This window comes from Cajanus cajan, chromosome 7 (assembly GCF_000230855.2).
Source record: "Cajanus cajan strain Asha chromosome 7, NIPB_CcT2T_4, whole genome shotgun sequence".
Lineage (NCBI taxonomy): Eukaryota > Viridiplantae > Streptophyta > Magnoliopsida > Fabales > Fabaceae > Cajanus > Cajanus cajan.
In genome coordinates, this window is record NC_138523.1 from 49187876 (window position 1) to 49215340 (window position 27465).

General features: G+C 35.4%; 1 protein-coding gene across 2 annotated transcripts; it reads left to right on the plus strand.

The window, feature by feature from the left end:
• The first annotated feature begins 2154 nt into the window (after positions 1-2154).
• On the plus strand, positions 2155-27351 carry LOC109789438 (phosphatidylinositol-3-phosphatase myotubularin-1). Of its 2 annotated transcripts, XM_020348393.3 has the most exons (19): positions 2155-2487; positions 2593-2661; positions 4092-4166; positions 7253-7324; positions 8076-8145; positions 9429-9478; positions 20576-20865; positions 20981-21054; positions 21200-21263; positions 21478-21537; positions 21997-22096; positions 22182-22295; positions 23339-23508; positions 23657-23741; positions 24047-24274; positions 25104-25163; positions 25255-25319; positions 26148-26427; positions 26507-27351. In XM_020348393.3, the coding sequence occupies exons 1-19, from the start codon at positions 2374-2376 to the stop codon at positions 27011-27013; spliced, it is 2547 nt and encodes an 848-aa protein (XP_020203982.1). In that variant the 5' UTR covers positions 2155-2373; the 3' UTR covers positions 27014-27351. The 2 variants fall into 2 exon arrangements, with proteins under 2 accessions (XP_020203982.1, XP_020203983.1); XM_020348394.3 differs by lacking the exons at positions 2155-2487; positions 2593-2661; positions 4092-4166 and having other exon boundaries at positions 7279-7324; positions 8076-8138.
• The last annotated feature ends 114 nt before the right edge of the window (positions 27352-27465 follow it).

The window sequence follows — 27465 nt, forward strand, 5'->3', positions numbered from 1 at the left end:
AAACTCACTTTTAAATAGTGTCAAGGTGCTTTGCAAAGTCCCATTTTTGATTGTCTAATGTAGTATGAATGGTTGGTATTATAAAGCAATTTATTGTGTTAGTGAATAAATAATAATATTATTAAATTTGACTTGAACTAACTATTTTAATTTGATAATTCATCGATGATTAAATATATTATTTTTTTATTTATAAAAGTTATATTTGCTCTTCGTTCTATCACTTTGTTCCATGTCACAATGGATTATGCACCTTAGTAAATTTTATAAAATCGACTTGTAAGGTAAGAATTATCTTATACTTATAAAATGTTTGATTGCAATATTTCTAGTCGATGTGAAATTTTATTTTTTTCCAATACATTCTCATATTCTATTGAGTATGATGCCTTAATAAATGATGAGTGACAATTTTAATAATTTAAGATATGCAAGACTTGAGTTTTTTTTAATATACCCCCTCATACTTAACACTAATAGATTTGATTAGTGTATCAATGATAAATGTCCTATGTCATGTCTATGCATGTTGATTGGATTGTTGAACGGTGTTGCCATTAAATACCAATTGATTCATAATTGTCAAAAAAAATATAGTAATTAACAAAAAATTACATAAAAATGAAAGTTTTGACTTTGGTAGAACTAGAGCTCTTAAGTTATTAAAAGACAACTCAATCACTACTTACCTGTTTATTGATTATATATGATTAAATTCATTTTCATAATATATCATTAATATAAATATATATATTTAATAATATATTGATTTATACTGACTCAATATTTTCACTAAGCTAACTACTAATTCAGTTCTAATAACCTTGATAAAAAGAATATTTTATGATAGAATTATTATACTCTTTTAACATTTTAGACTCCACAACGTGATTCTATAGAACTAATATAAAGTGTGTCGATCTATTGAGTTGAGACACTAGTGCAAGGATAATGGTGTTGCGGGCATAGACAATGAAGTCATAGTGAAGTCTAGGCAACAAATTGTGTAAGGTTGAGGAAAGTAGCACCCACAAGGATAGAAGAAAACTAGAGAAGTATCATTAGAGACAAAAAGAAAATAAAAGTCTTTGATCAAAGAAGACTGATAGAGATGAAGAAGAATAGGGCAAAGGTGATGATGGAAGCAAATTAGAATGAGGAGGTGCTGTCAGCATTAAAGCTTGGGTCATATTTGGGATAATGAGACTCAGTCTTTTTTTTTATATTATTTTTTTTCTATTTATTTTATTGAAGCCAACGACATAATACAAGGGAGTAACATATTATTATATATATATATATATATTGATATTTTAAAGCAATATTTTACTTTATTTCAGACTTACTTAATTACACTTTTCTTTTTGTATTTTAGTGTGATATTCTTAATTTTTCACATTTAATTTTCATAATGTTGAATCATTGAAATTAAATTTGTCGGCATAATTTTATTTCAACAATTAATTGAAATATATGAAATGCATTCTACTTTATCTCAGACTTAATTACAGTCTCAACTTTTGTGTTTTAGTACAACATTCTTAGTTTTTCACATTTAATTTTTATAACGTGTCATCATTGAAATTAAATTTCTGGGCATAACTTTTGTTCAACAATTAATTGAAATATACGAAATGCGTGTTATGGCATTGATTATATAGATTTTTTTACCAATAAAAAATATTAGAATGAACACAATAAATTTAAAACAAAATATTTAAAATATTTTTTTATTAAACATTGATTATATACATGTATAAAGAGAAAAATGTACTATAAAATGTTTTTAAAATAGAAACAAAATGTAAAAAATGTTTTTGGTCACGAAAGTGTAAAAAAAATATGTAAGTATCATTTTCTTTTTTTTCCTAAATTTTCAATCATTTTTAATACAAATCACAAAAATTTTCTACATGAGATAATTTTATTTGAAACAAGTTTTTCTATAAAAATTAATTATCAATTTCATTTCTATATTAGAATGTACGATAAATCATATAATCAAAATTATATATGTATGTATTTAAACTTATGAAAATGACTTTAAGAATGCATGAAATATATATATAAATATTAAGAATTGATGTTATTTAAACAAAAATAATATAGTGGCTAGTAGAGAAATTGAAATATGAAGGGAGAGAATAGAGATAACGATAGCTTGGGTTGGAAGAGTGGGGCGGGCACAAACTTATTAATATTGGTCGCTAATGTGACGCGGGAGCACGATAGTTAGCGCACCACACCTCACACACACACACTTCCCCGCTTGGACGTTAGGTATTCTTGGTTTCGACACAACATAGCGACGTAGCGTAACCCTTTCTCTCTTTCATCGTTCGCCGGAGTCTTAGCTCCTCCACCCTCGCCGGCATGGATGTGCCGAAACACCGCTCCACTCGAACTACGTCTCTCAGAGACGCCTCCGACTCCTCCAAAATGGAAGGCACCGGTAGCTGGGACGCTATCGAATGGACCAAGATTGAGGTTCTGTTCTCATTTTTCTTCTTCTTATTATTTTCCTTTTGTTTTATTTAACATTATTCATTTCTTGATTCAATCTATTTGCCTTTCTCCTTATTATATTTGCAGCCAATTCCGCGCTTCGTCTCGCACGCGAATCTCGATTTCTTGCTCGAGTCGGAGCAAGTTGCAGCCGAAGTACGCAGTAACACCTTTAATTCTCACTGTTATTAATTCATTTTGAGGAATCTAGAAAATTCGCCGTTTGTTCCTTCTGTTTTGGTAATCTAGGTTGTGTATTGTGTGATTTGTGGAGCGGTTATGGTTTTTTTTTTTTATATATTTTTTTTAATAGTTTTCTTTCCGAATTAATTAGTCTGGTTTTGATCGTGTGTTCTGAGTCTGCGAAAGTGCGTGGAATGTGAGGAATGATGATAGGGCAGAGAACAGTTACCGTGCTGAGTTTATTGAAAACTTCATTAGGGTTAAGTCTAAGATAGTACTGATATTGACTTGCAACGCTTTGTTATGCATTGGCAAATGTCCATTATAGTTTCCTGTTTACATGGAGATACTTTTATGAAATACTACTCCCTGTGTTCTCTATTATAGGCACAACTCTATTAAATATAAGTAAATTTCAATTATTTTTACCTTATTTAATGATATTTTCTCTAAAATGTCCGTCCTTTACTGCATAAAAACAATTATAATAAGAACAATTTCGGAAGAATATGATGAGATTGGTAATATTTAATGCAGTTAACTAATTTCTTTAATATGCACGAGATCTTTTTTTTTTTTTTTTTTTTTGCTTGTAATAGAAAACAGAAGGAGGACCTCTGTTCCTATTTGTAAGACTCAACTTAGAACCCAATCCATACTATTTTATGTATTAATTATTTTTAGACTAAAATACTCCTAATTAAGATATGTTCTCTTAATTTGGTGATATACATCAATTATATTCTCTTTAAAAGACTCTAATAGGTTAGGAGAGAGAGCAATATTAATTAAGAGAGAGAAGCAGTATAAGACATACACTTTAATTGGTTAAGAGAAAGAAAAGTACAAGTTTAATTAGGAGAGAAAAATAGTAATAGAGTTGTTTAAAAAAGAATATAAAAGTTTGACAAATTTATTATTATAAACTATACTAACTACTTTTCTTAATCTTTGTAAATCAGGTATTTGGGTATTATGTATATAGTAATGGAGGTAGTATTTGGTTGAGATTGCTCTGGAAGTGGGTTTTCTTAGAAGTTATTTTGGAAAGCAGAGAGAGAAAGAGAATCCAGAAATTTGGAACTGATAAATACAGATTTTTTATTATTTTATTTTATTTTATTTTATTTAATTTGTTGAGAAATCCTGACTTGTACGGACTACAACAAAATATACTCAGGAAATCAAGTGCTCTGATTCCTCTCCATTGTGAACCTCTAGCAATAAAACAGGATGCAAATATGCCTAGGAAGGCAAATGCTCCATGAAATTTCTCTTCAGTGTGAACCTTTTTGGCTTTTGCTAACTTTTACTACTAATACAAGTCTGAATATTTTAAATTCACATTTATCCTGTTTGAGTCTATTGTATGAAATTCAGTTGGTATTGGTGTTTATTTTCAGGGACATGGTGTTGTTCTTGTTAATACAGATGATGCAGGCACACTGATGGTAACAAATTTTCGTCTTATTTTTTTGGTAAGTTCATTTATGTAATATTTTTCTAAACAACTTCTGAATTATTTTTTATTATGAGGTTACTATGATGTAGGAGCAGTCTTGAATATGTGATTAGAATTTAGGAAATATCCACAACCTAGAAAGGTGACTGAATACCCATAGGAAGGACAATATAAATGTATACTAGTGTTTGGTTGAAAAATCATTGCATGCAACTGTTTGAAGAATATTTTAATTTTGATTTGGGCTTTACCACTTGACTGATCAGGAAGTTGTGGAAACACTTGATCAAGTCTTAAATATGTTGGAAAAAGTTGCATTTTTGAATTTCCATATCACCCAAATCTAATATCCTTTGCTGCGATTTAAAATTCACCTCACTGAAGTGTATGTTTGTTGATCATTCCTTATATTTTCCCTAAAATCCATCGGTTCATAGCACCTGACACCCATCAAGCTTGAAACCATACCCAATGCACGTGTTTAGCCTAAAAAAGTTGGTGAATACCATGCTAGCTATGCTTCTAGGCCTATTCCAATCTTAAGTGAACCAATATTAATATTCATTGGTGTTAGACTTAAATATGTAGTGTTCTGAGAAGTTCATCTTTTGCTTCTTCAAAATAAAATAAAATAAAAACTAAAAAAATACAGCAACAATTGTATGAAATTTGTCAAATGATCAGAAATAGATTCTGATATTTCGAAATTTATTTCAAGAGCATTCGCAGATTTGCTAACATGAAAAAAATTACTCAATTTCAAACTTGATTTCCATGAGCATAACAATCACTTGTAAAAACTATTGTTATTGTCCCTAACCAATATGTATAATAAGTCAAATGCCATAGTTGTTACAAAATTGTTGCCTTTCTCATTACCATTTTTGGTTTGAAACCAATGTCAAAATATTTTAAAATAATCAACTTGTATGCTCACAAAAATGTTCTGATAATCACGCTCAGCCAATATTGAGTTTCTAAAATTTTGCTTATGATAAGAACCTTGGGAGATTCACATCAGAAAAACTAGGCATTGTAGCTGGAGAGTCCAAAGCCTTATCCAACCCCATGCTAGGATCCCATGCTTCCATTGTGGGACTCTTGAGTGTCATACCTTACAATTGGTTCTTAACAGCTTCTCCTTTAGGTCCATATGGCTCTAATATTCCAAATTCAGTGCTGGAAAGTTGAAAGCAATTTAAAAATTTGAGAAGGTTCAAATAGAAATATTATATGTAGAAACCACTCAATTTCTAAAAGGTCTTTCCACTAAAATTTGCAACGTAAACCTGGAGATTCCATAAATCATTCTCAAAGAGCCAAATAAGCAATTTTAAAGCAGAGGTTAACATCCACTCTACTCATAGGGCATTCTCTCACTTAAGAGAATCACCCCTTGAGAAGCTGTAGAAGAGAAAAAGGGACAAATAATATTTTTAAGTTTTCACCAAAATCCCAAAAAAAGAGGCTTATTGCATAGAGTGTGGGAAAAAAAAAAAGAACATGTATGAAAAAAAAAAAGAGGAGGGGCAGTAGAATGAGAAGTGTGCTGAGTTGAGGAGAGAAGAGGAGATCCACAAAGAAAGGACCTGGCTTTTGGGGTATTATGATGTTAAACGAAGATAAAAACTAAGAAGTAAGAAGCTGCCATTAAAAGACAACCATTCTTGACAAAATTAAATGGTGTGTTACTTTAAATGGAGAGAGAAAGGAAAAAAATACCTCCTCTAGTCATTATTTTAAGACATTTCTAACTGAATCACACATGCTAATATAAGTTTATTTTAGGCATTTCGTGTCTCTTTGTATTTCATTTAAAAATAATATAAAATATAAATAATAAAGGTTGCAACATGTAAATCGTGAAATGATGTATAATTATAAAAAAATAAAATAATCTTAAATCAAGATGGAGACGATAAGTGGTTACAAAATAAAAAGGATAATTATTATTGATAGAATGGACATTTAATTTTTTTATGCATTTTTTTTCTTTCTATTTTATCTTTAAGAGATATGATGATGGAAAAAATTAAATGTAATAGAGGGGTATAAATGTCTAAAAAAATGTGGAAACCAAAGGAGGTATCCCCTTTATATGTAGTATAGAAGTATAGATAAAATAAAATCATAATATATTAATTTTACCCGTCTTATTTATCATTAAATTTTCATGAGAGGTGAAGATACTACTCCATGTCAAAGCTTATGTTCCAATGGCAATGAAATTGATAAATGACAATTGAAGAGTTTAAAAGGCGAGAGAGAACATTTAGTTCTCAAATTTTCTTCTCATTATCCAACAATTATCCAACAAAAAAAATATATTCTCACAATTTTTAATAGGGACAAAAAATGAAAAATAAAATTAATGCTTTATATAAATTGTAAATTGTCTTATAAAAAGGATCATTATTCACTTCTAAAGTGTGCCTTATAATAAGGACCGACAGGAATAATAAAAAAATGATTGAAAAGGGAAGTGTTCTTATTTTGATTGTGGTTAGTATCATGGTGGTAAGGTATCACTTGATTAACTATTTAAAGTGTCTGTTTGGATAAACTTCTCTCTAAGCTAAAATTAGCTTATGCACAAGTTAAAATAAGATTTTGGGAAAGCTAATAGGAAAGAGTTTTTATAAATTTGCTTTGCATAAGCTAATTTTAGCTTATGGAGGCACTCATTTCATTTTTCCTTCATATTTTTCTCTTATAAAAGTGTTTCAGGAGAAGTTTACCTAAACAAACTTAAAATCTGATAGCTTTGGTAACTTTCTTGTCTTGTAGCTACCTTATGGCTTGCACTTACAGAATCTAGCATTTGATTTATATACTATAGTCCAAACATTGACATCTGTAATTGTATGGAATGTGAAATATATAATTAGTTCACAGTACATTATCCTCTTGTTCCAATTTCTTTGTTTCTGTAAGTGAATATGCTTGCTGGCAATTAGTTGCCTCACATTCATCCAATCATCATGCTAGTTAATGTGCATTTTAATGCATCTACTTTCAGCTGTTTGTCTGGGAATTTTTTTTGCCTATTTATCTGTAAATAATCTGTATTTACTTTCTGATTTCCTTTATTGCATTTTCTAGAGTGAGGGAACTAGAAAAGTTATTGCCCTCGGAACAATACCACTAGCAACCATTGAGAAGTATAACAAGATAGTAAGTTCATGCAATGGTTTCTGCAAACTATTTGCTTGTGTTGTGTATATTGTTATTTAATTTGGTTATGTTGTATTAGATTGATCTGAACCTTCTGTGTCTGCCTCACATATATGTTGACAAATGTTTTTGACATACTATAATCAGATATACGTGAAATAAAATTCAAATAATGATTTTGGAGTGACCATGCATATCCCTTTTGTACAAGTTTGGTCAGCCTCTTTTTTAATCCCATCTTTTTTTTTTGCTTATTTTATTTTTTTGCTTCCCTTTACAATGCACACTTGGGCATGCACACACACTCCCATATTATTTTATGTTAGAATTTAGTCATAGGTTGTAGAATATTGGAAGTCTTCAAATAATTACTAATTCTTGGGGTTACCACCAATAGAACATTGGAATACCCACAGTGTGAACCTAGACTGATTCATGAAGGGGAAATAGGACTTTGATATTTTAATTGGTTTCTTCTATAAAAACATATCTTGAATGGCCTGAATTTTTTACTTTGATTGACTTGCCCATTAGATGGATTTCTGCCATTAGTTCATGCGCTGGTATCAGCACAGCCACATAAATGAATATCTGTATTCTTTCACATATCTATTAATGTTGTAAAAAATTTGAATTATATCTGTATGGTGTGTTATCGACAATTAAGTGTAATTTTTTTGTCTTGATTCTGGTTCCTACTTTTGTCACGATTATTTGGAACCTCATGCATAGCTCTCTTTTAAATCCATAGGCTGTAAAGGTCCAGTCAAATACTCGCAATGTTGACAAAACACCAACACAGAGACTGCTCCAGGTGATTGGTATGCATAAACTCCCCTTGATCGTTGTTTTCTTTTAAATATGTAACTAATGAAATTACCATGCAAGATTTGTAGATATTTCTGATAAATTATTAGATGGAGGATAAATCTTGCTGCTGATTGGAGGTTTAATACCATGAAATACTATGACTTTTTACTGTATATTGAATTCGACTACTATTATCTCATTTTGGTCCAAACTATGGATGGGTATTTTGGCCATAGGCAATGGTGTTTGTCAAGATATATGGGTCCTTCCTATGATTTTATTTGATGAAGAGTGATTGTTGTCATATTGCCAAACTAGGTGGAATCCTTGTAGTCTTTGTAACTTCTGTCTCTTCCCCTTCCTCTTGTTTAACCTAATCTGCTTCAAGGTTATGTACACGGATAGAATATGGTAAAGTTGATGAGGACCCTTGCTTGATCAATTTAGAACTTTTGCTAGTAGCAGGGGACTTACTGATTGTTTAGGTATTTCAAGGATTTATTTCGATTGAATGGTATGTTTTCCATCAAGTTTGATATGTAGTTTATGTTTATTTCTATTTTATTTTTCTTGCCTGCCTTGTATAAATGAAGACTTTATTGGAAGAGAAGAACATAAATGGGTTGCAAAAAATAATAATGCAAGAGGGTCCTAGAAATATACATCACATTAAAATACTAGAAATTTTAATATACATCACATTAAAATAGCTATTCAATCTTTTGCATTTCAAACAAAGATATACAAAAGGGTCCTAGAAATTTTAGTTGTTAGGTGAAGGAACAAAGTTGATTTTATATTTCCAAGAAATACTAAAGTATTGCAGATTAATTAGAACCTTAAATTAGTTGCTTTTTTAGTATATGTATTAGCTGTAGTTATAGTCTGAAACCTTTTATTGTTATATCGTAAAATAAGAAACTTTAATTTTAAATAATGTTGTTTTGAGATTGGGCTAGAACTGGGTGTAACTTTGAATTTGGAGGTCTTACTAGCTAGCAGCTTTCTATTTATTTTAATATTCATGTATTTATTTTATTTTTTAATACTTAATATTAAAAAGTGTGCATTGTATGCTGCTTCTATTTGGTGTAAAGCACATGGTCTTTTCAAGGGATTTACTTTATAATATAAACTGGGCAGCTTTCTGCATTGATTTATTTTTTTATGTTGCTTTTCTCCCTTTTTATTAAGGGGGATTCCATATCCTTTTAATTTGTGGTATTTTTGTCATTATCTTAAATCTTAATAATTTTTTAATAAAAGAAAATACTATTTTTATTCACATATGCAGGAAAAGATATGAGAATTTTAGTCTTCAGTTTCAGGCCACGCACAAAACAGGTAATTCTCAGTTTTAGCTTGGATTTATTAAATACTTACTGTGCAGATATTTAATACTTTTGGATTCCATCTTTATAAAATTTTCAAATGTCATTGACTTTCTCTCATCTGAATGTCTGTTTGTGAATACTCCTAATTTATCTATTTGGTTCCCCTTTTCCCTTCATTTCTTCATCTTAGAAGAAAACAGCTCACAAAGTTGCAAGAATTCTTCATTTTCCTTAAGAATTCTATGAGCTGCTAGAAATGAGTCCGAGACATATACACAATTTCATCATACATGGATAGGATAAATCACAAAGCTATTCACAGCAGGTCTTTGTGGATAGTCCCCAAAGATGGAGAGATGTTTTAACCTTTTATGTTAGTTTTCTTATAGGAGAAATAGAAGAAACTGAATATTTGAAGTGAATATTATTGAAAAGGTAAACTGCACATTGTGCGGTATGGTTACATATATAGAGAATTACAACAAAGAGAATAACCAAGCCTAAACAGAAAAACTAACTCAATACAACTAATAAAAGTATTTATTATTTATTCTCTAATACACCCCCCACAAGCTCAAGGAGGATGAAACACAACAGATGGGTTCACCACATTGAGCTTGGAACGGAGAAACAAAAATCTTCTTGGTGATAGAGCCTTTGTCAAAATGTCTACATATTGATGTTGAGCAGGTACATGTGAAACAACCAGAGTTTTACTTGGCACCTTTTCTCGAACAAAAAAGATGTCTAGTTCCATATGTTTGGATCTTGAGTGTAGGACAGGATTGTGAGATAAAGCAACTGTACTCTGATTGTCACAGAGCACTGTAGGAGTATTTATTTTGACTTTTAATTCCTTTAGGACCGAGATAGATGCAGGCTGCTGAAGTAGATCGTCGGTCATTAGGATCAGACGCCCAATCAGCATCAGTAAAGGCAGTAAGATTAAAAGAGGAAGTAGAAGTGGCAGGGGTGAAAAGTATTCCATGTCCAATAGTGCCTTTAAGATACCTAAGTATTCTTTTAACAGCTTTCCAATGTTCCTCCATTGGAGCACACATAAACTGACTCACTTTATTACACTAAAAGCAATCTCTGGTCGTGTGATTGTAGCATATTGCAAGGCACCAACAACAGATCTGTATAAGGTTGGATCATCAAACAATGTACCCTCCTTAGCAAGTTGTTGACCTCCAACCATAGGAGTAGATATCCCTCTAGAGTCATCCATTTTAACTCTAGTAAGCAGATCAGTGATGTATTTGTCTTGAGATAAAAATAGTCTTCCTTGAGAAAGAAATTTAACTTCAATACCCAAGAAATAATCCACGGTACCAAGATCTTTAAGAGAAAAATGCTTATGAAGCTGATCAATTAATTTTTGCAATAAGGAAGGAGAATTGCTAGTAAGAATAATATCATCCACATAAACAAGCATGTAAATAGTGACTGTTGAATCAGATAAGATGAATAGACTAGGATCACATTTGCTTTTACTGAACCCAAGCATGAGTAGGACAGAGGTTAATCTTTCAAACCAAGCACGAGGGGCCTGTTTCAGACCATAAAGGGCTTTTTGCAATTTGCAAACCAGATGTTTAGTCCCAGGTTTAACAAAACCAAGAGGTTGAGACATATAAATGTCTTCCTCAAGCATTCCATTAAGGAATGCATTATTAATATCCAGCTGTCGAATAGACCAGTTAAAGGAAATAGCAAGAGAAAGAACAACCCGAATGGTAACAGGTTTAACTACAGGAGAAAACGTTTCAGAGTATAAGAGAAGCGATTCTCAGAAGAAGAATATTATTGATTATTATCACACACTCAATACATGAGAGATGTATCCGTATATATACTTGACTGACTTAACTAACCCAAGTAGTCTAACTAACTAACCTAAAGATATAAGCTGAAATACAATCAGAAAAATATATTTGAAATACACAGAAATAAGATAATAAAATAAAAGTATTTATTATTCTATTCTTTTCTCTAATACACCCCCCACAAGCTCAAGGAGGATGAAGCAAAGTGGATGGATCAGCAACATTGAGCTTGGAGCGAAGAAGAAGAAACCGCTTAGGAGATAGAGCCTTTGTCAGAACATCGGCAAACTGATGTTGGGCAGGTATATGTGATACAACAAGAGACTTGTTGAGCACTTTTTCACGAACAAAGAAGATATCAAGTTCCATATGCTTGGATCTTGCATGTAAAACTGGGTTGTGTGAGAGTGCAACAGTGCTTTGATTGTCACAGAGTACAGTAGGAGTGTTTAGAGGAACAGTTAATTCCTTTAGCAGTGACTGAATCCATAAAACTTCAGTTACAGCTTGAGCTAAGGCTCTGTATTCAGCTTCAGTGCTGGATCTGGCAACAAGTAGTTGTTTCTTGGACCACCAAGACACAAGATTAGGACCAAGATAGATGCATGCTGCTGAAGTGGATCTTCTGTCATTTGGATCAGATGCCCAGTCAGCATCAGTGAAGGCAGTAAGATTGAAGGGAGCAGTGTGCTTGGCAGGCGAGAAAACAAGTCCATGATTGACAGTGCCTTTGAGATAGCGAAGAATACGTTTGACAACTTTCCAATGTTCTTCCATGGGAGAACACATGAACTGACTTACCTTGTTGACACTGAAGGCAATTTCAGGCCGCGTGATTGTGGCATACTGAAGTGCACCAACGACGGACCTGTACAGCGTAGGGTCATCAAATAGAGTACCATCTTTAGCAAGCTGTTGGCCACCAATCATAGGAGTAGAGATGCCTTTTGCATCTTCCATTTTGACCTTAGTGAGGAGATCAATGATATATTTATCTTGGGAGAGTAGTAACTGTCCGTGAGGAAGAGACTTAACTTCAATGCCTAAGAAGTAGTCCAGAGTGCCAAGGTCTTTAAGAGAAAAAATAGCATTGAGTTGAGTGACAAATTTTTGTATCAGGGAGGAGGAGTTGCCAGTAAGAATGATATCATCAACATAGACAAGCATGAACACAGTGACATTGGAGATGGAGAAAGTGAAGAGGCTAGGGTCACACTTGCTTTTGCTGAAGCCAAGCGTGAGTAGGACAGATGTGAGTTTGTCAAACCAGGCACGAGGAGCCTGTTTGAGACCATAGAGAGATTTATGTAATTTACAAACAAGACTTTTATTTGCAGAGTCAATAAAGCCTGGAGGTTGAGACATATAGATGTCCTCTTCAAGCATGCCATTGAGAAAGGCATTATTGATATCAAGCTGTCTAAGAGGCCACTGAAAGGAGACAGCAAGGGAAAGAACAATGCGAATTGTGACAGGTTTGACAACAGGAGAAAAGGTTTCAGAAAAATCCAAACCGGGTTGTTGATGGAAGCCTTTTGCAACTAGTCGAGCTTTGTATTTATTTATGGAGCCATCAGGGTTCTCCTTTACACGAAAAACCCATTTGCAGCCAATGGGCTTTCGGCCAGGAGGAAGAGTGGTTAATGTCCAGGTGTGATTGTTATGGAGGGCGGTGATTTCAGTTTGCATGGCAGCAAGCCAATGAGGGTCAGCTAGAGCAGTTTTGACGGTCTTGGGCACAACATGAGAAAGAAGAAGTGTGGGGTTGAGTCTAGGCTGCACAATACCATTTTTGGAACGCGTGGTCATGGGATGAAGATTAAGGGGTCTGGCAGTTTCAGAAATTGAACCAGAGGCAGCAGAGATGTTGGGTGATGAATTGAAGGAGGAAAGTTGAGAATCAGCAGGCGCAGGCTGAGAGTGTAAGAAATCAGGATCTGAGTGAGTAGAGCTCTCAGGTGAGTTGAATTGAGAAGGGGAATGGATAAGAGATGGAATGTTGGACACAGAGGTGGCTGGAGTAGACGAGACAGACTTGGAGACAAAGAGATCCTGGTAGGGAAACCTGCTTTCATTAAATACTACATCTTTGCTGATGTAGATGCGACCAGATTTACTAAGACATTTGTAGCCTTTGTGAGTAGGAGAATACCCCAAGAAGAGACATTCCTCAGACCGAGGTTGAATCTTATGCTGATTATAGGGTCTAAGTAATGGAAAACAAGAGCAGCCAAAAATTTTAAGGAATTGATAATCAGGTTCTTTGTGATGAATAAGGTGGTAGGGTGACTGATGACCAATAGAGGAGGAAGGGAGCCTGTTTATGAGATAAACAGCAGTCAAAAAGGCATGATCCCAGAATTTGAGTGGCAATGAAGCATGATGAAGCATGGCTAGCCCCAGTTCAATGATGTGCCGATGGCGCCTTTCAACCATGCCATTTTGGTGATGAGTGTATGGACATGTAAGGCGATGAACGATGCCTTCTTGTTGTAAAAATGGGAGTAAGGGACGAAATTCACCCCCACCATCAGTTTGAACAGCCTTGAGTGGAGCTTGAAACTGTTTTTCAGCAAGTGCCTTGAAGTTGAGGAAATGAGAGAAAACATCTGATTTCCGGTGAAGAAGATAAATCCATACATATCTAGTGCAAGCATCAACACACGTCAAAAAATACGAGTAACCACAACTGGAATCTAATGATGCAGGTCCCCAGACATCAAGGAAAACAAGTTCAAGCGGTTTAGAATAAACAGTAGTAGAGGTTTTAGAGGGAAGTTTATGAGCTTTTGCCACACAACATGAATCACAAAAATTGGACATTTTATTAACGTGAGGAATACGAATGTTACACAATTGTAAAGCTTTGATTAGTGCATCATGATGAGGATGCCCTAATCGTAAATGCCATTGTTTGTAAGTATTTGAAACAGCAATATTACATTGTTCAGAAACGAATACACAAGGTACAGAATTAAGAACAGTAAGTTGCTTGAGATTGTCATCAGATTTGGAATTAGTCTTTGCAAAAACTGGATGAAAATGATAGAGACCATCTTCACCAAGCTTGCCCTCAAGAAGAGTTTCGTTCAAATCCTGTGATTTGACAAAGCAGGAATGAGGGTAGAAAACAAAATAAACATTGTTATCTTTGGCAAATTTAGAGACACTAATCAGATTTTTTGTCAAAGTAGGGACAAGTAAGAGATTTTTAAGACATAGAACAGTGGAAGGTTTGAGTGGGGACCGAAACATATTAGAACCAATTGCAGTAATAGAGGTACCTTGACCATTGGCCATGGCAATATGCTCAGTTCCGGTAAACTGAGCACTCTGAAGCAGGTGTTGAGGATCCGGGGTGGCATGATGAGATGCACCAGAGTCAGGGATCCAGGCTGTGGCAGTATTCAGGGTTGGCGCAGCTCTTGGAGCAGAGGAGGAAGCACCAGAATAGCCTTGCTGAGTGGGAAAGGTAAAGCCAGGTGGTGGCATATAAGAAGGAGGTCCAAGGGGACCACCAACGGTGTAAGGAGGTAGCGAGGCGTGACTTGAGAAACCAGGCATGTTTGTGACGCCAAACTGTGGAGCAGCACCAGAACGAGGAGGATAAGCAGGACTTGAGCCAAAAGTAGGATAAGGAGTAAGCACAGGAGTGAATCTCTGATAACACGTGGAGGCTTCGTGTCCACGTTTGTGACAAATTTGGCATTGAACTTGAGAATTGCGGTTTCTGCCACCACGACGACCGCGACTACCTTCTCGGGTCTGAGTAGGGAAATTCTGGAACGCGTTGGTTTGAGAATGAGACATCTGAGGCTGTTGGAAGGCTAGATTGGCATTGTGGGACACTTGAGGAACAGGAACAGATTGGGCGAGATTAATTGTGGCGGGTTCTTGAAGGATAGTGGTTTTTGCTTGGTCAAGGCGAGCTTCTTGAGCAAGAATGACATTCTCAAGTTCTGCAGGAGAGAAGGTATCATCCCTGCTGGCAAAGGCAGTGACGGCAGAAATTAACGAGTCATATTCAGGAGGAAGGCCACCAATAATACACTCAGCATGCTCACGGGAAGAAACAGGGCTACCAATTGAAGCAAGCATTTCAATGATGGTACTGATGCGAAGAAGATAGTCAGAACACGATCGAGTGCCTTTCTTGATTGTACGAAGTTCAAGACGCAGTTGAGCAGCCTTGACCTTAGTGAGCGAGTGAAAATGCTGAAAGACAAGATCCCAAATTTGGTAGGAATGCCGACAGGAAACCACGCGAGCCTGAATAGACTCGGAAAGCGTCGAGAGCAACCAAGAAAAAAGCAGTGAGTCTTTGCGGTCCCAGACCGTATACTCAGGGTTGATGGTGTTGGATTCACGATCGTCAGCGGTTAAACACTTGAGTGGAATTTTTGGATTGACGACAAAGCGTTCGAGATCATGAGCTCGAATTACAGCAGTGACCTGTTGTTGCCAGGTCATGAAATTTCGGTCGTCCAATTTGCACGTGACAGACTGAGAGAAGGTGTGCGAAACAGAATGATCAGAGAGCGAAGCAGAAGAAGCCATTGGATCAGGGAAGGTAAGAGTTGATACTCCAGCAAGGACGCAAGAATCAGCAAGAAAGAGATTCGTCAATTGCGCACGGAAAAGATCGCGCGAACAGCAGCGAGAGATTGGCGCGAACAGCAGCGAGAGATTTGCGCACAAGAGCACAAACAATAGTGAACGACGGCGGCGCGAGTGGACAGGAAGAGGCGCGCCAATTGCGCGAACAACACAGAGAGATTGCGCGCAAGAACGCAAGCAACACGACGGTGGGCAGCGTGAGGCAGAGAAACGAATCGAACGGGCTTACGATGATACCATATAAGAGAAGCGATTCTCAGAAGAAGAATATTATTGATTATTATCACACACTCAATACATGAGAGATGTATCCGTATATATACTTGACTGACTTAACTAACCCAAGTAGTCTAACTAACTAACCTAAAGATATAAGCTGAAATACAATCAGAAAAATATATTTGAAATACACAGAAATAAGATAATAAAATAAAAGTATTTATTATTCTATTCTTTTCTCTAATACAGAGAAATCAAGACCAGGTTGTTGATGAAACCCCTTAGCAACAAGTCTGGCCTTGTATTTATTAATTGAGCCATCAGGATTTTCTTTGACTCGAAAAACCCACCTGCATCCAATGGGTTTCCTGCCCGAGGGTAAGTCAACCAGCTGCCATGTATTATTTGCATGTAAAGCTTGAATCTCAGCTTGCATAGCAGCAAGCCAGTTAGGATCAGTGAGAGCAATTTTCACTGATTTTGGTTCAGCACTAGAAAGTAGGATTGTAGGATTTATTCTAGATTTGACAATTCCATTTTTGGATCGAGTAGTCATGGGATGAACATTGAGCGTTGTAACAGGAGAATGATGTTGAGAGGCAGAAGGTGAAGACGAAAAAGAGTGATCAGTAAGAGAACCAGCAGGTGCAGCAGCAGATTCAGAATTGAAGGGGCTGAGTTCTAATGATTCTGAACTGGAGGAGCTAGGAATCTGAACTGGTACAGAAGATGAGGAACAGTGGGAATCACAGATACCGAAGTTGCAGAGGTAGAAAAATCTGATTTTGGAACAAATAGATCATTGTAGGGAAATCTGCTTTCATTGAAAACAACATCCTTGCTCACATAAATCCTTCCAGCTTTACTTAAGCACTTATAGCCTTTATGACTAGGAGAGTATCCCAAAAATATACACTCCTCTGATCTGGGCTGAATTTTGTGTTGATTATAAGGCCTAAGTAAAGGAAAACAGGAACAGCCAAAGACTTTCAGAAATTTATAGTCAGGATCCTTATGATGAAGTAGCTGATAGGGTGATTGATGGCCAATTGATGAGGATGGTAACCTATTGATAAGATAGGTAGCAGTTAGGAAGCCATGATCCCAAAACTTTAATGGCAATGAAGCATGATGTAGCATGGCTAAACCAAGCTCAACAACATGTATGTGTCTCCTCTCAACTATGCCATTTTGATGATGCGTATGTGGACAAGTAAGTCTGTGAATAATCCCATGCTGTTGTAGAAAAGAAGTTAGAGGACGAAATTCACCACCACCATCAGTTTGAACAGACTTTAAGAGGGTCTGAAACTGTTTTTCCGCTAGCGTCTTAAAGTTCAGGAAATGAGAAAAAACATCAGATTTCCTGTGAAGAAGATAAATCCACATATATCGAGTGCATGCATCAACACACGTTAAGAAGTACATATAACCCCAACTAGATTCTAATGATGCTGGTCCCCATACATCTAGAAAGACAAGCTCAAGTGGTTTAGAGTAAACAGAAGAAGAAGGTTGGGAAGGAAGTCTGTGAGATTTTGCAATACAACAAGAGTCACAAAAATCTGAAATTTTATTAACAGTAGGAATGTGAATGTTACAAATTTTTAAGGCCTTAGTTAGAGCATCATGATGTGGATGCCCTAACCGCAAGTGCCACTGTCTATAGACACTAGGAACAGTGTTTGTACAAGTTGCAGAAAGAAAAGTACAAGGTTCAGTCAGAACAGAAATTGAATTCTTCTTGTGAACATCTTTGTTTATTTCATTCTTCATCAAGGATGGATGAAAACGGTAGAGACCATCTTCTCCAAGTTTGCCTTCAAGAAGTGTCTCGTTCAAATCCTGTGATTTGACAAAACAGGAATGACGATTGAAAACAAAATAGACATTATTGTCTTTAGCAAACTTGGAGACACTCATTAAATTTTTGGATAAGGTGGGAACAAGCAAAAGGTCTTTTAGTGACAAAAAGGTGGAGGGACAAACAGGGGACCTAAACATATTAGAACCAATTGAGGTAATGGATGTACCTTGGCCATTGGCCATGACAATATGCTCTGCCCCTGTAAACTGAGCACTTTGTAGAAGGTTTTGTGGATCAGCAGTGGCATGATGAGAAGCTCCTGAATCAGGAATCCAAGCTGTAGCAGTATTTAGAGTGGGAACAGGGCGTTGAGTAGAAGAGGCAGTACTCTGATGTGCTGGCTGGTTGGAATAGGGTGCAGGAAAAATGAAGCCAGGTGGAGAAAAACCAAGACCAGATAAAGTGGACCCAAAAGGACCATTCATCATAGGGGTAGGCCACTGTGCCAATCCTGATGCTCCAGACATGTTAACAGACCCAGAATAAGGAACAGGACCAGGATTGGGAAGAAAGGATGGGCTGAAGCCAAAGTTCTGAGTCCCGTAACCATTCTGAGAGCCAAAACCAGCAGTAGGATAAGAGGAAAACATTGAACCAAAAGGCATCCCATATCCAGCAAATGGCAGCCCATTGGTTCGTTGGTAACAAGTAGACGCCTCATGTCCTCGTTTGTGACAAATTTGACACTGAACAGATGAACGATTTCTGCCACCACGTGCACCACCTCGACCACAACCTCCATCACGATTCTGACCAGAAAAGATATTGAATCCACCTTGTGAAGGAAAAGAGGAATGTTGAAAGGTGTTGGGCTGTGAATTTGGCATTTGTGGTTGCTGAAATGCTAAATTCACATTTGGAGCTCCATTTGCAACGGAAGTAGTTTGAGCTACATTAATAGTCACAGGTTCTTGAATGATCGCCGTTCTAGCCTGTTCTAGTCGTGCTTCTTGAGAAAGAATCATGGTTTCAAGTTCAGCAGGAGAAAGAACATCATCACGACTAACAAAGGCAGTGATTGTGGAGATGAGTGAATCATATTCAGGTGGAAGGCCTCCAATGATACATTCAGCATGTTCTCTAGTGGACACAGGACTTCTAATGGAAGCAAGAATCTCAACAATAGTATTGATGCGAAGCAAATAGTCAGAGCAAGTCCTTGTGCCCTTCTTTATAGTGCAAAGTTCCAAACGAAGTTGTGTAGCCTTGATTTTGGTAAGAGAGTGAAAATGTTGAAAAACCATATCCCAAATCTGATATGAATGGCGGCACACGACACGCGCTTGAATCGAATATGAAAGTGTGGTTAGAAGCCAGGAGAACAGAAGTGAGTCCTTGCGATCCCATGTAGGGTACTCAGGATTCACAGAATTTTCATCACGATCCTCACTGGTGAGATACTTCATCGGAATCTTTGGATTGACAACAAAACGCTCAAGATCATGAGCACGAATGACAGCAATGACCTGTTGAGAGAAGGTATTATTGATACTAGCAGAAGCTTGAGTGGAGGTTGCAGAAGCGGAAGCCATGGAAATTGATTTCAAGAATCAAATGAAAGGACGGAGAAAACAACACCAAACACGACGACGAGAGAATTGCTGCGATGAAGAAGACGACAGAGGCGCAACTTGACGGCGTAAGAAAGCAACAACAAACACACAACGCAGTGACGAGAGAAAACAACGACGAAAACAAAAGCAAACGTTTTGTCGAGAGAACACGACAACAAGAGATGCAACGCGACAGCGAAAGAAATGCACAACACGAAGGCGCGACACGGAGGCGCAAAGCGGAGGTGCAACACACGCTCCGTCAAGAAACAGCAACGGCGAAGAGATGCGAAAGAAACGCACAACACTGAAGGCGCGACACAGAGGCACAACACAGCGACGCAACACGGCAGCGCGAGAAAACAGCGACAAGAAGAGCGCAAGAGAAACGGGAAGAAATCCAAGATCGCACCGAGCTCACGATGATACCATATAGGAGAAATAGAAGAAACTGAATATTTGAAGTGAATATTATTGAAAAGGTAAACTGCACATTGTGCGGTATGGTTACATTTATAGAGAATTACAACAAAGAGAATAACCAAGCCTAAACAGAAAAACTAACTCAATACAACTAATAAAAGTATTTATTATTTATTCTCTAATATTTCTTAATGTATTCATTCTGGAATGGTGCTTTTGCACTTACTATAAACTTTTTGATCTTCAGCATGCAAGTTTCTTTTTTATTTTTTGGTAAAATGGTAGGTACATACCATCCATTTCTAATGTATATACTATCTAAACTCCTTATCACTGGATTTAAGGTCGGATTTTGGTCTTGGAGTTTTCAACAGTCATTCATTAAAGCATGGTTTGCATGTAGAGCAATTCCATTTCTTCTTGCTGACTGTATTTAGGATTCTATTAACTTAATTAAAAGTTTTTTCTTTTATACAAAAATTAAGGAGGTACATACATTGAGGTGTGGTATTTGATTATGAAAAATATTCTAACATGTTTGGCATACAAAAATGTTGTAACATGTTTGGGATCTAATGTTGATTATGAAAATCTTTCAGAGACGTGTGGTATTTGATGCACTACATAGGTGTACAAAGCCATCAAGACTATGGGATCTTTATGCTTTTGCAGCAGGACCTTCTAGGTTTCAGAACACTTCTCCACTGGTTCGCTTATTGGATGAATATTTTCGGCTTCTTTGCCTAGATTCTTATCGTGCATCAATCGATATAATTGAAAATGGGTCCTTCACCTTGTCAAATGACCTATGGAGAATAAGTGGCGTGAATGCCAATTATGCAATGTGCCAGAGTTATCCATTTGCTTTGGTCGTTCCAAAAATCATTAGGTAATTTATTGAGGCCAAACTTTCCGCTTTTACAGTAGTTGTGACTTTTGTCTATTATATTAATGGTTGAGACTGGTGAATCATTATTTGTTTCATTGCATTGTCTTCATACTAGTGACGATGAAGTGCTCCAGGCTTGCAGCTTCCGGGCAAGATGTCGACTACCTGTAGTTTCATGGTGTCATCCTTGTATGTGTAGAATCTAGGTTTCATTTCTTTAATTAGTAGCACCTTTCTATGTTTCTTATTTTTAATTTCTTTCACTTCTGTCTTTTGCATTTTATTATTGTAATATGAGGATGATTTTCTAACTAAATGGAACTGATGACTATAGTGACTGGAGCAGTTGTTGCACGATCTTCTCAACCCTTAGTTGGTCTTATGATGAATATGAGGAGGTAATGCTAACTATTTCATCAAATATATTCTCTTTATAAGATTGAGAATTTGAGAGAAAAGATAAATAGAACTTCTGAAATTTTGCACAACTGACTCTGTTTAGTTAATGTGTTTTCTTTTGTATGGTGACTTCTTTGAATAAGTTCTTTTGTAAGAAATGAAATATTGAAATGAACAAAATACTGACAAGTTTTTTCATGTATTTTCCTGCAGCAATCTGGATGAAAAACTTGTGGCTGCCCTTTGCAGCAAACTAGAGAATGGCTCGAGAAGGTAAGATTTGTATGTTAATGTTATACTCTTGTATTGTGGTATGTCATATGTGGAAATGTGTAGATGCCCATTTTACCTTTTGTTGAATTTGAACTTAATTATGAAGAATGGGTGGTGCGGATTGAATTCTGCATCATTTGTTTGTAGTGGTTTATATCATACCAAGGATTAGGATGGCATTTCCGGATCATTTTTTCCTGGGGTATCTCTGACATTGTAAAATAAATAATAATACATTCTTAAAATATTTCAAAAATTATAAAAAAAGAATATATTAAATTATATTAAAAATATAAAGATATTTATATATTGATTAAGAAGATGACTAGAGTCATTTTCATTTGTGTATATATAATGCTATCCTCAGGCAGTTATGTATCTGTTTTTTTAGGGGGGGGGGAGGTTAATTTGGTGTAATCCTGCTCATTTTTTGAAATATTTTTCAAAATTGTAATTCAGAAAGCTATATATTGCTGATGCTCGGCCAAGGAAAAATGCATTGGCTAATGGAGCCATGGGAGGTGGTTCAGAATCATCATCAAACTATTTTCAATCTGAGGTCTACTAAGCTTAAACTGTCCCAGTTGTAATGATAAATTTGACTTTATTTTCCAAGTATATAAATTGTTATTTTATATTATTAGGTAGTCTTTTTGGGGATAGATAACATCCATGCTATGAGAGAGAGCTTTGTTCGGCTCCGAGAATACATGGACACTCATGGCAAAGCGTCATCAGATGGAATGTCCTCTTTTTTGGTTAGTCTATGAATGTTTAAGGTTTTATATATTTTGTCTTTGGATGTATTGAGTAGGCTAAAAATGGCATGATTTGGAACTGTTGGTAAATTCTGTTATGATAATTATTGTTTTGAAGATTTTTGGTTGATTTTGAAAAGTTGAATGTGTACCATGGCATATTTGATAAAAATGCTTCTATTATTCTACAAATCATCCAGCATGGTTGACCCTTAAAGGACTTTGGTAAAAATGATTGTTTGGTTGTAATTTGTTGCCAAAATTGATGTAAAAGACTGTTTAATTTGGAAAGAATTTTGAGTTAATGACATTTTTAATATATTTTTATGTATCATGTATGAGTTCATAAACTCAACTGATAAAAAAAATGATTTCTTTTCTACTGGATTGGATTCAGATTTCATATTTAATTTTGAAAACTGATACAATTCAATCCAAACCAAACTTATACATATCTATATATTTTTATTTATAAATTTGTGATATCACTCACTTACATTTTTATTTTTATATATTTGTAAAATTATCTCATAACTTGTACTTATTCATGAAAAACATATTTAAATAAAGATAATATTTAAGTAAGTACTTGAGTAAAAGTATATAAGTGATACTTTCAAGTTGTATAAACTTATTTTTTATAGTATATATTTGAAGAGTTATACTACATTACTACTATTAGTTATATAATGACTGTAAATGAGATAATTGATTTCCTTTGTTATTTTTTATTATGTATATTATATATCTGAATACTTATTTAATACGTCCTCCAAAGAAAAATAAAAGACCAAAACTAAAATCCAATTTAAACCGTTCTAAATTGGATTGGATTTAAATTTTAAACTAAACCAATTGAATGGTGAATTAAGCATACTGAAGTGATTGAATCAAATGATTCTTCTCTTCAAAACCGATTTATTCCAATTCATGAACACCGTTAGTTTTATGAGTGGCTAGATTAACTTTGTTCTGATCATATCAATTAACAGAGTCTTTGGTTCTAATTTTAAGTGAATTGTATTACTATGAGTTTTATTTAGAGACAAGGTGGGTCAACGTGGGGTGGTGGCAATTTAAGTAGCATGTCTGCTTCAGTATCAACGCTTGGGGACAGTGGATGGTTGCTGCATGTTCAAAGTGTGTTGGCTGGTGCAGCTTGGATTGCTGCTCGTGTTGCAATGGAACATGCCTCAGTTCTTGTACATTGCAGGTGCTATGATGATGTCTTTTCCCACTAGTCTAAAACTGTGAAATCTATATTGAAAATTTTTAATTTATACCTTCATATGATATTCAAGTTTGTTAGGTATCTTGAATTGCACCTTACCCCCCTCCACTTTTTTTTATTATTTTTGTAGTGATGGGTGGGATAGGACAAGCCAATTGGTTTCACTTGCTAATTTGTTGCTTGATCCATATTATCGGACATTCACAGGGTTTCAGGTAAGGAATTGAAATTACTCAACTAGTTGAATATCTTTTATTTCAATGCCCAGAAAAGATGAGCATATATCCAGAATGTTTACACCTGATGTCCACCTGGATACATGGTTAATTGCATATATAAATATGGTTAATTATCAGCATATGTTGATGGTGTCATGACTTGTCAATGTTATTGAATATTTGAAATCACGGTTAAACTCATTCCACACTATTCAACAACCATTTATAAGTTTTTAACGCGTTGAAAATGAATCAATGTATGTGCTATTTAATTTTGCTTCACATTTATCTTCCTTATGCAGGCACTCGTTGAAAAAGACTGGCTTGCTTTTGGTCATCCATTTTCTGATAGGGTGGGAATGCCATCTGTCTCTGGGACTGGTAACATGCCTTTTGAGTTATCTAGACAATCTTCAGCTGGTAGTTTCCCAGCATCACCCATGCGCCAGTCATCAGGAACATTCTCATCACAAACTCAAGCTTCATCTCACTCAAATAACTCCAACAACTATTCTCCCATTTTTTTGCAGGTTGGTTACTTATTATGGTTTGTAGACATGATTTATGATTATTATAGGATACTGTGGTGTCAATTGATCATTAGGAAACTTTACCTAGTAGGAAAAAAGGTTACTGTTGTTTATTGATTAACCTCTAGGAATCATTTAATCGAGACAGTTTATAATTAATCAACTGGATTATATCATCTCTCTACATTTTTCCTTCCTAGAAGTCTCACCTTCAAACTGAGGCTTCAGTACATGCTACATTGTTTTTTCATGGCTTAAGCTAATTCTTTGAATGTTGATATCACTACAAATTTGATGATACGTACTATTGTAAGCTATGAATCACACACACCTCTCTTGCTTTTAAGTGTCAAATTGGTAGACCTATTTCCAACTCTGATATACTTGTATGACATGTTGGACAACAGTTATTATAGTTTTTTTTTTTCCTGTTTTTAAAATTTACATTTCTATATGGGGATGTTCTTCAGTTTTGAGGGTGATTTGTATTAATCACCTTTAATAGTGGTGGTTCATTCATTCATTTTATTTTTTGTGGGGGGTTCAATATTCATTACTACTAGTGATCTTGTACACGAACCCATATAATGACATTGTTACGCATGCATCAAATATAATTTTCTACCTGTATCGGCTTGTCTTTACATACTATATGGAGAGTTGCTTGTTGATTTTAGACAGCTGGTAGTCTTGATGGCTATTTTGTTCTGTTTGCATGCTTTTAAGAATTGAAGATTTACTTGGATTCGAATCTACATTTTGTATTACAGTTATGTTCAGGGTGTGTTTATTGTGAACTTACTGTCTTGTATATGTTTTCATTTTTCAGTGGGTTGATTGTGTTTCACAATTAATGCGGATGTATCCTTTTGCTTTTGAGTTTTCTGCGGTATGTATCCTTGAATATTTTATACATTTTGTTGCGTGGTTTTCTTTCTAGTACCTTTGTTTCTACTAACTTCTACTTCTCCATGATCCAGGCTTTCCTGGTGGACTTTGTAGACTGCATGATTTCTTGTCGTTTTGGAAACTTCTTATGTAACAGGTACTTCCTTTGTTTGCAACTTGTCTTCTCTGTGGAATGGATGTGGTCATTGGCATGCTTTTTTTGACATTTCTCACATGGAATGTAGTTGAAGATACCAACGTGACAGTCGAGTAGGTTTCATTTAAGACGTAATTCAGGATTTAAGGATATATTATATAGCCATATGGAATTTTTGCTGATAAGCTGGTATAGTTAATAGTGATGAAAATTTCTCATTTTTTATCGCTTGAAAATTTATTTCATTGGGACCAAAGTATTCTTGGTGTATGGTTGCTAATTTACTACCATCACCTCCTAGCAACACAAGATAGTTCCAGCGAATTCTCAAATCATTTACTCTCTCTATCGGTATATCAAACTGCATCTTGTTATACTCACATTATATGATTTGATGCCCTGCTTACTGACTCAGTCATCGTTTTGTTGTCATTAATTGCATTCACATTTTGTAAGATGTATACTCAATAATTTCTTCATTTGCTTTAATAAGCTCTTTAACACCTAACCTTTTTAATTTTTATTCAAAGGCTATATATCTATTCCCCAACCTACACGGTGATATAGCCCATGCAGTACTAGCACGTAATACTGGTTTTTTATGATTTCAATTTAGAACCTGAAATACTCGTCATTATTATGGTTAGTCTAAGGGCATTCCCCTTTATGTGTTAAGATTAGAAATAAAAAAGGCCATGCATCTGGGAAAGTGTCTATTACATGATATATGTACAAGGATTAAATTACAGTATATGTGAAATAAGTATTGGACGAATTGCATTTTGTCCTGATGCCGTTATTGTATTTGTTCTGATTGCAATTTTTTAGTGAGAAGGAAAGGAAGCTATGCAATGTTTATGAGGCATGTGGATGTCTGTGGTTATACTTGGCTGATTTGCGGACATCAGAAGGAGGTTCCCATGTGCATTACAATCCCTTTTATGATTCACTGAAGCATAATGGTCCTCTTCTGCCCCCAGCAGCAGCCTTAGCCCCTACATTGTGGCCCCAATTTCACCTTCGTTGGGCCTGCCCAGAAGAAGCACAATCTGGGGAGATTGAAGCAAAATGCAGGAAGATAGTTATGAAATACTCTGAGATGCAAAAGGTAGGTAGTTATTTCCCTCCATTTTCTTTACAATGTCCTGAATGAAACTGTTGATCTGTTTGGTTTATCCTTTTAACAGGCTAAAGAAATGGCAGAAAGGAAAGCTAAAGAAGTTACAAATTCGATGGAGTCATTGAATGTAGAATTACGGCGTGAGAAGCAGATAAACAGCTCAGCTATGAACATGGCCAAGAGTGCAAGCAAAGAAAATATGGCCATAAAGCGTGCAATTCAGTCAATGGGGTGCAAGGTTCATGTCTCTAGTAGTGGTGAATGCACTGTTGACATCGAAAGCAACCCAGACATTCTGTGTTGTTCCTATAGGAAAGAATCAAATAGTAACGTGCGAGATGAGAAAAAGGACGTGTCTGTTTCGGTAGTGGTTACTGCCGATGATGATGATAGATGTAATAATGCAATTGGTCGGGTATGTGAATATTTGTGCCCATTTCGCTCTGGAGATGGAGGCTGCAGATGGCCAAATGGTGATTGCGCTCAATTTGGTAGCCAGTATGTTGGTCTGAAGGCAAATTTTGATGCATTTGACCAAATGTCAATTAATGATAGTTATTTCAAGTCTGAGTGAACAGGGAATTTTGGTTTCTTTTTGCAATGAGAATAGTTGTTAATTCTTTGGATCAAAAATTGCACCCAGTCATTTTTATTGGGTCTCGGGAATTGTACAGGCTATAAGAGTTGGCTGGAGATCATTTTGGTGTAGATGCATTCATCATCTTGGTCCACATCGTTATATGCTGTGTATAATTGTAAATTTGGGGACAATTATAGTTCCCTGATTACATCATAATTGTTCTTGAATAAGATCAATTTTGTACAGATGATCAAGTGTTTTCTACTTTACATTTTGAGGGATCAATGTATATAGCAAGAATACTTAACGAAGCGATATTACTGAGTTCAACATTTGTTGAAGGAGACCTGAAATATTTTGTATTTCTTTGTGCCAGTTAATTGCAGGAGTTGGTGATTTCAGAGCATTATATTTCCCTAAAATAGTACCGGGAAAGGTCGAGATTT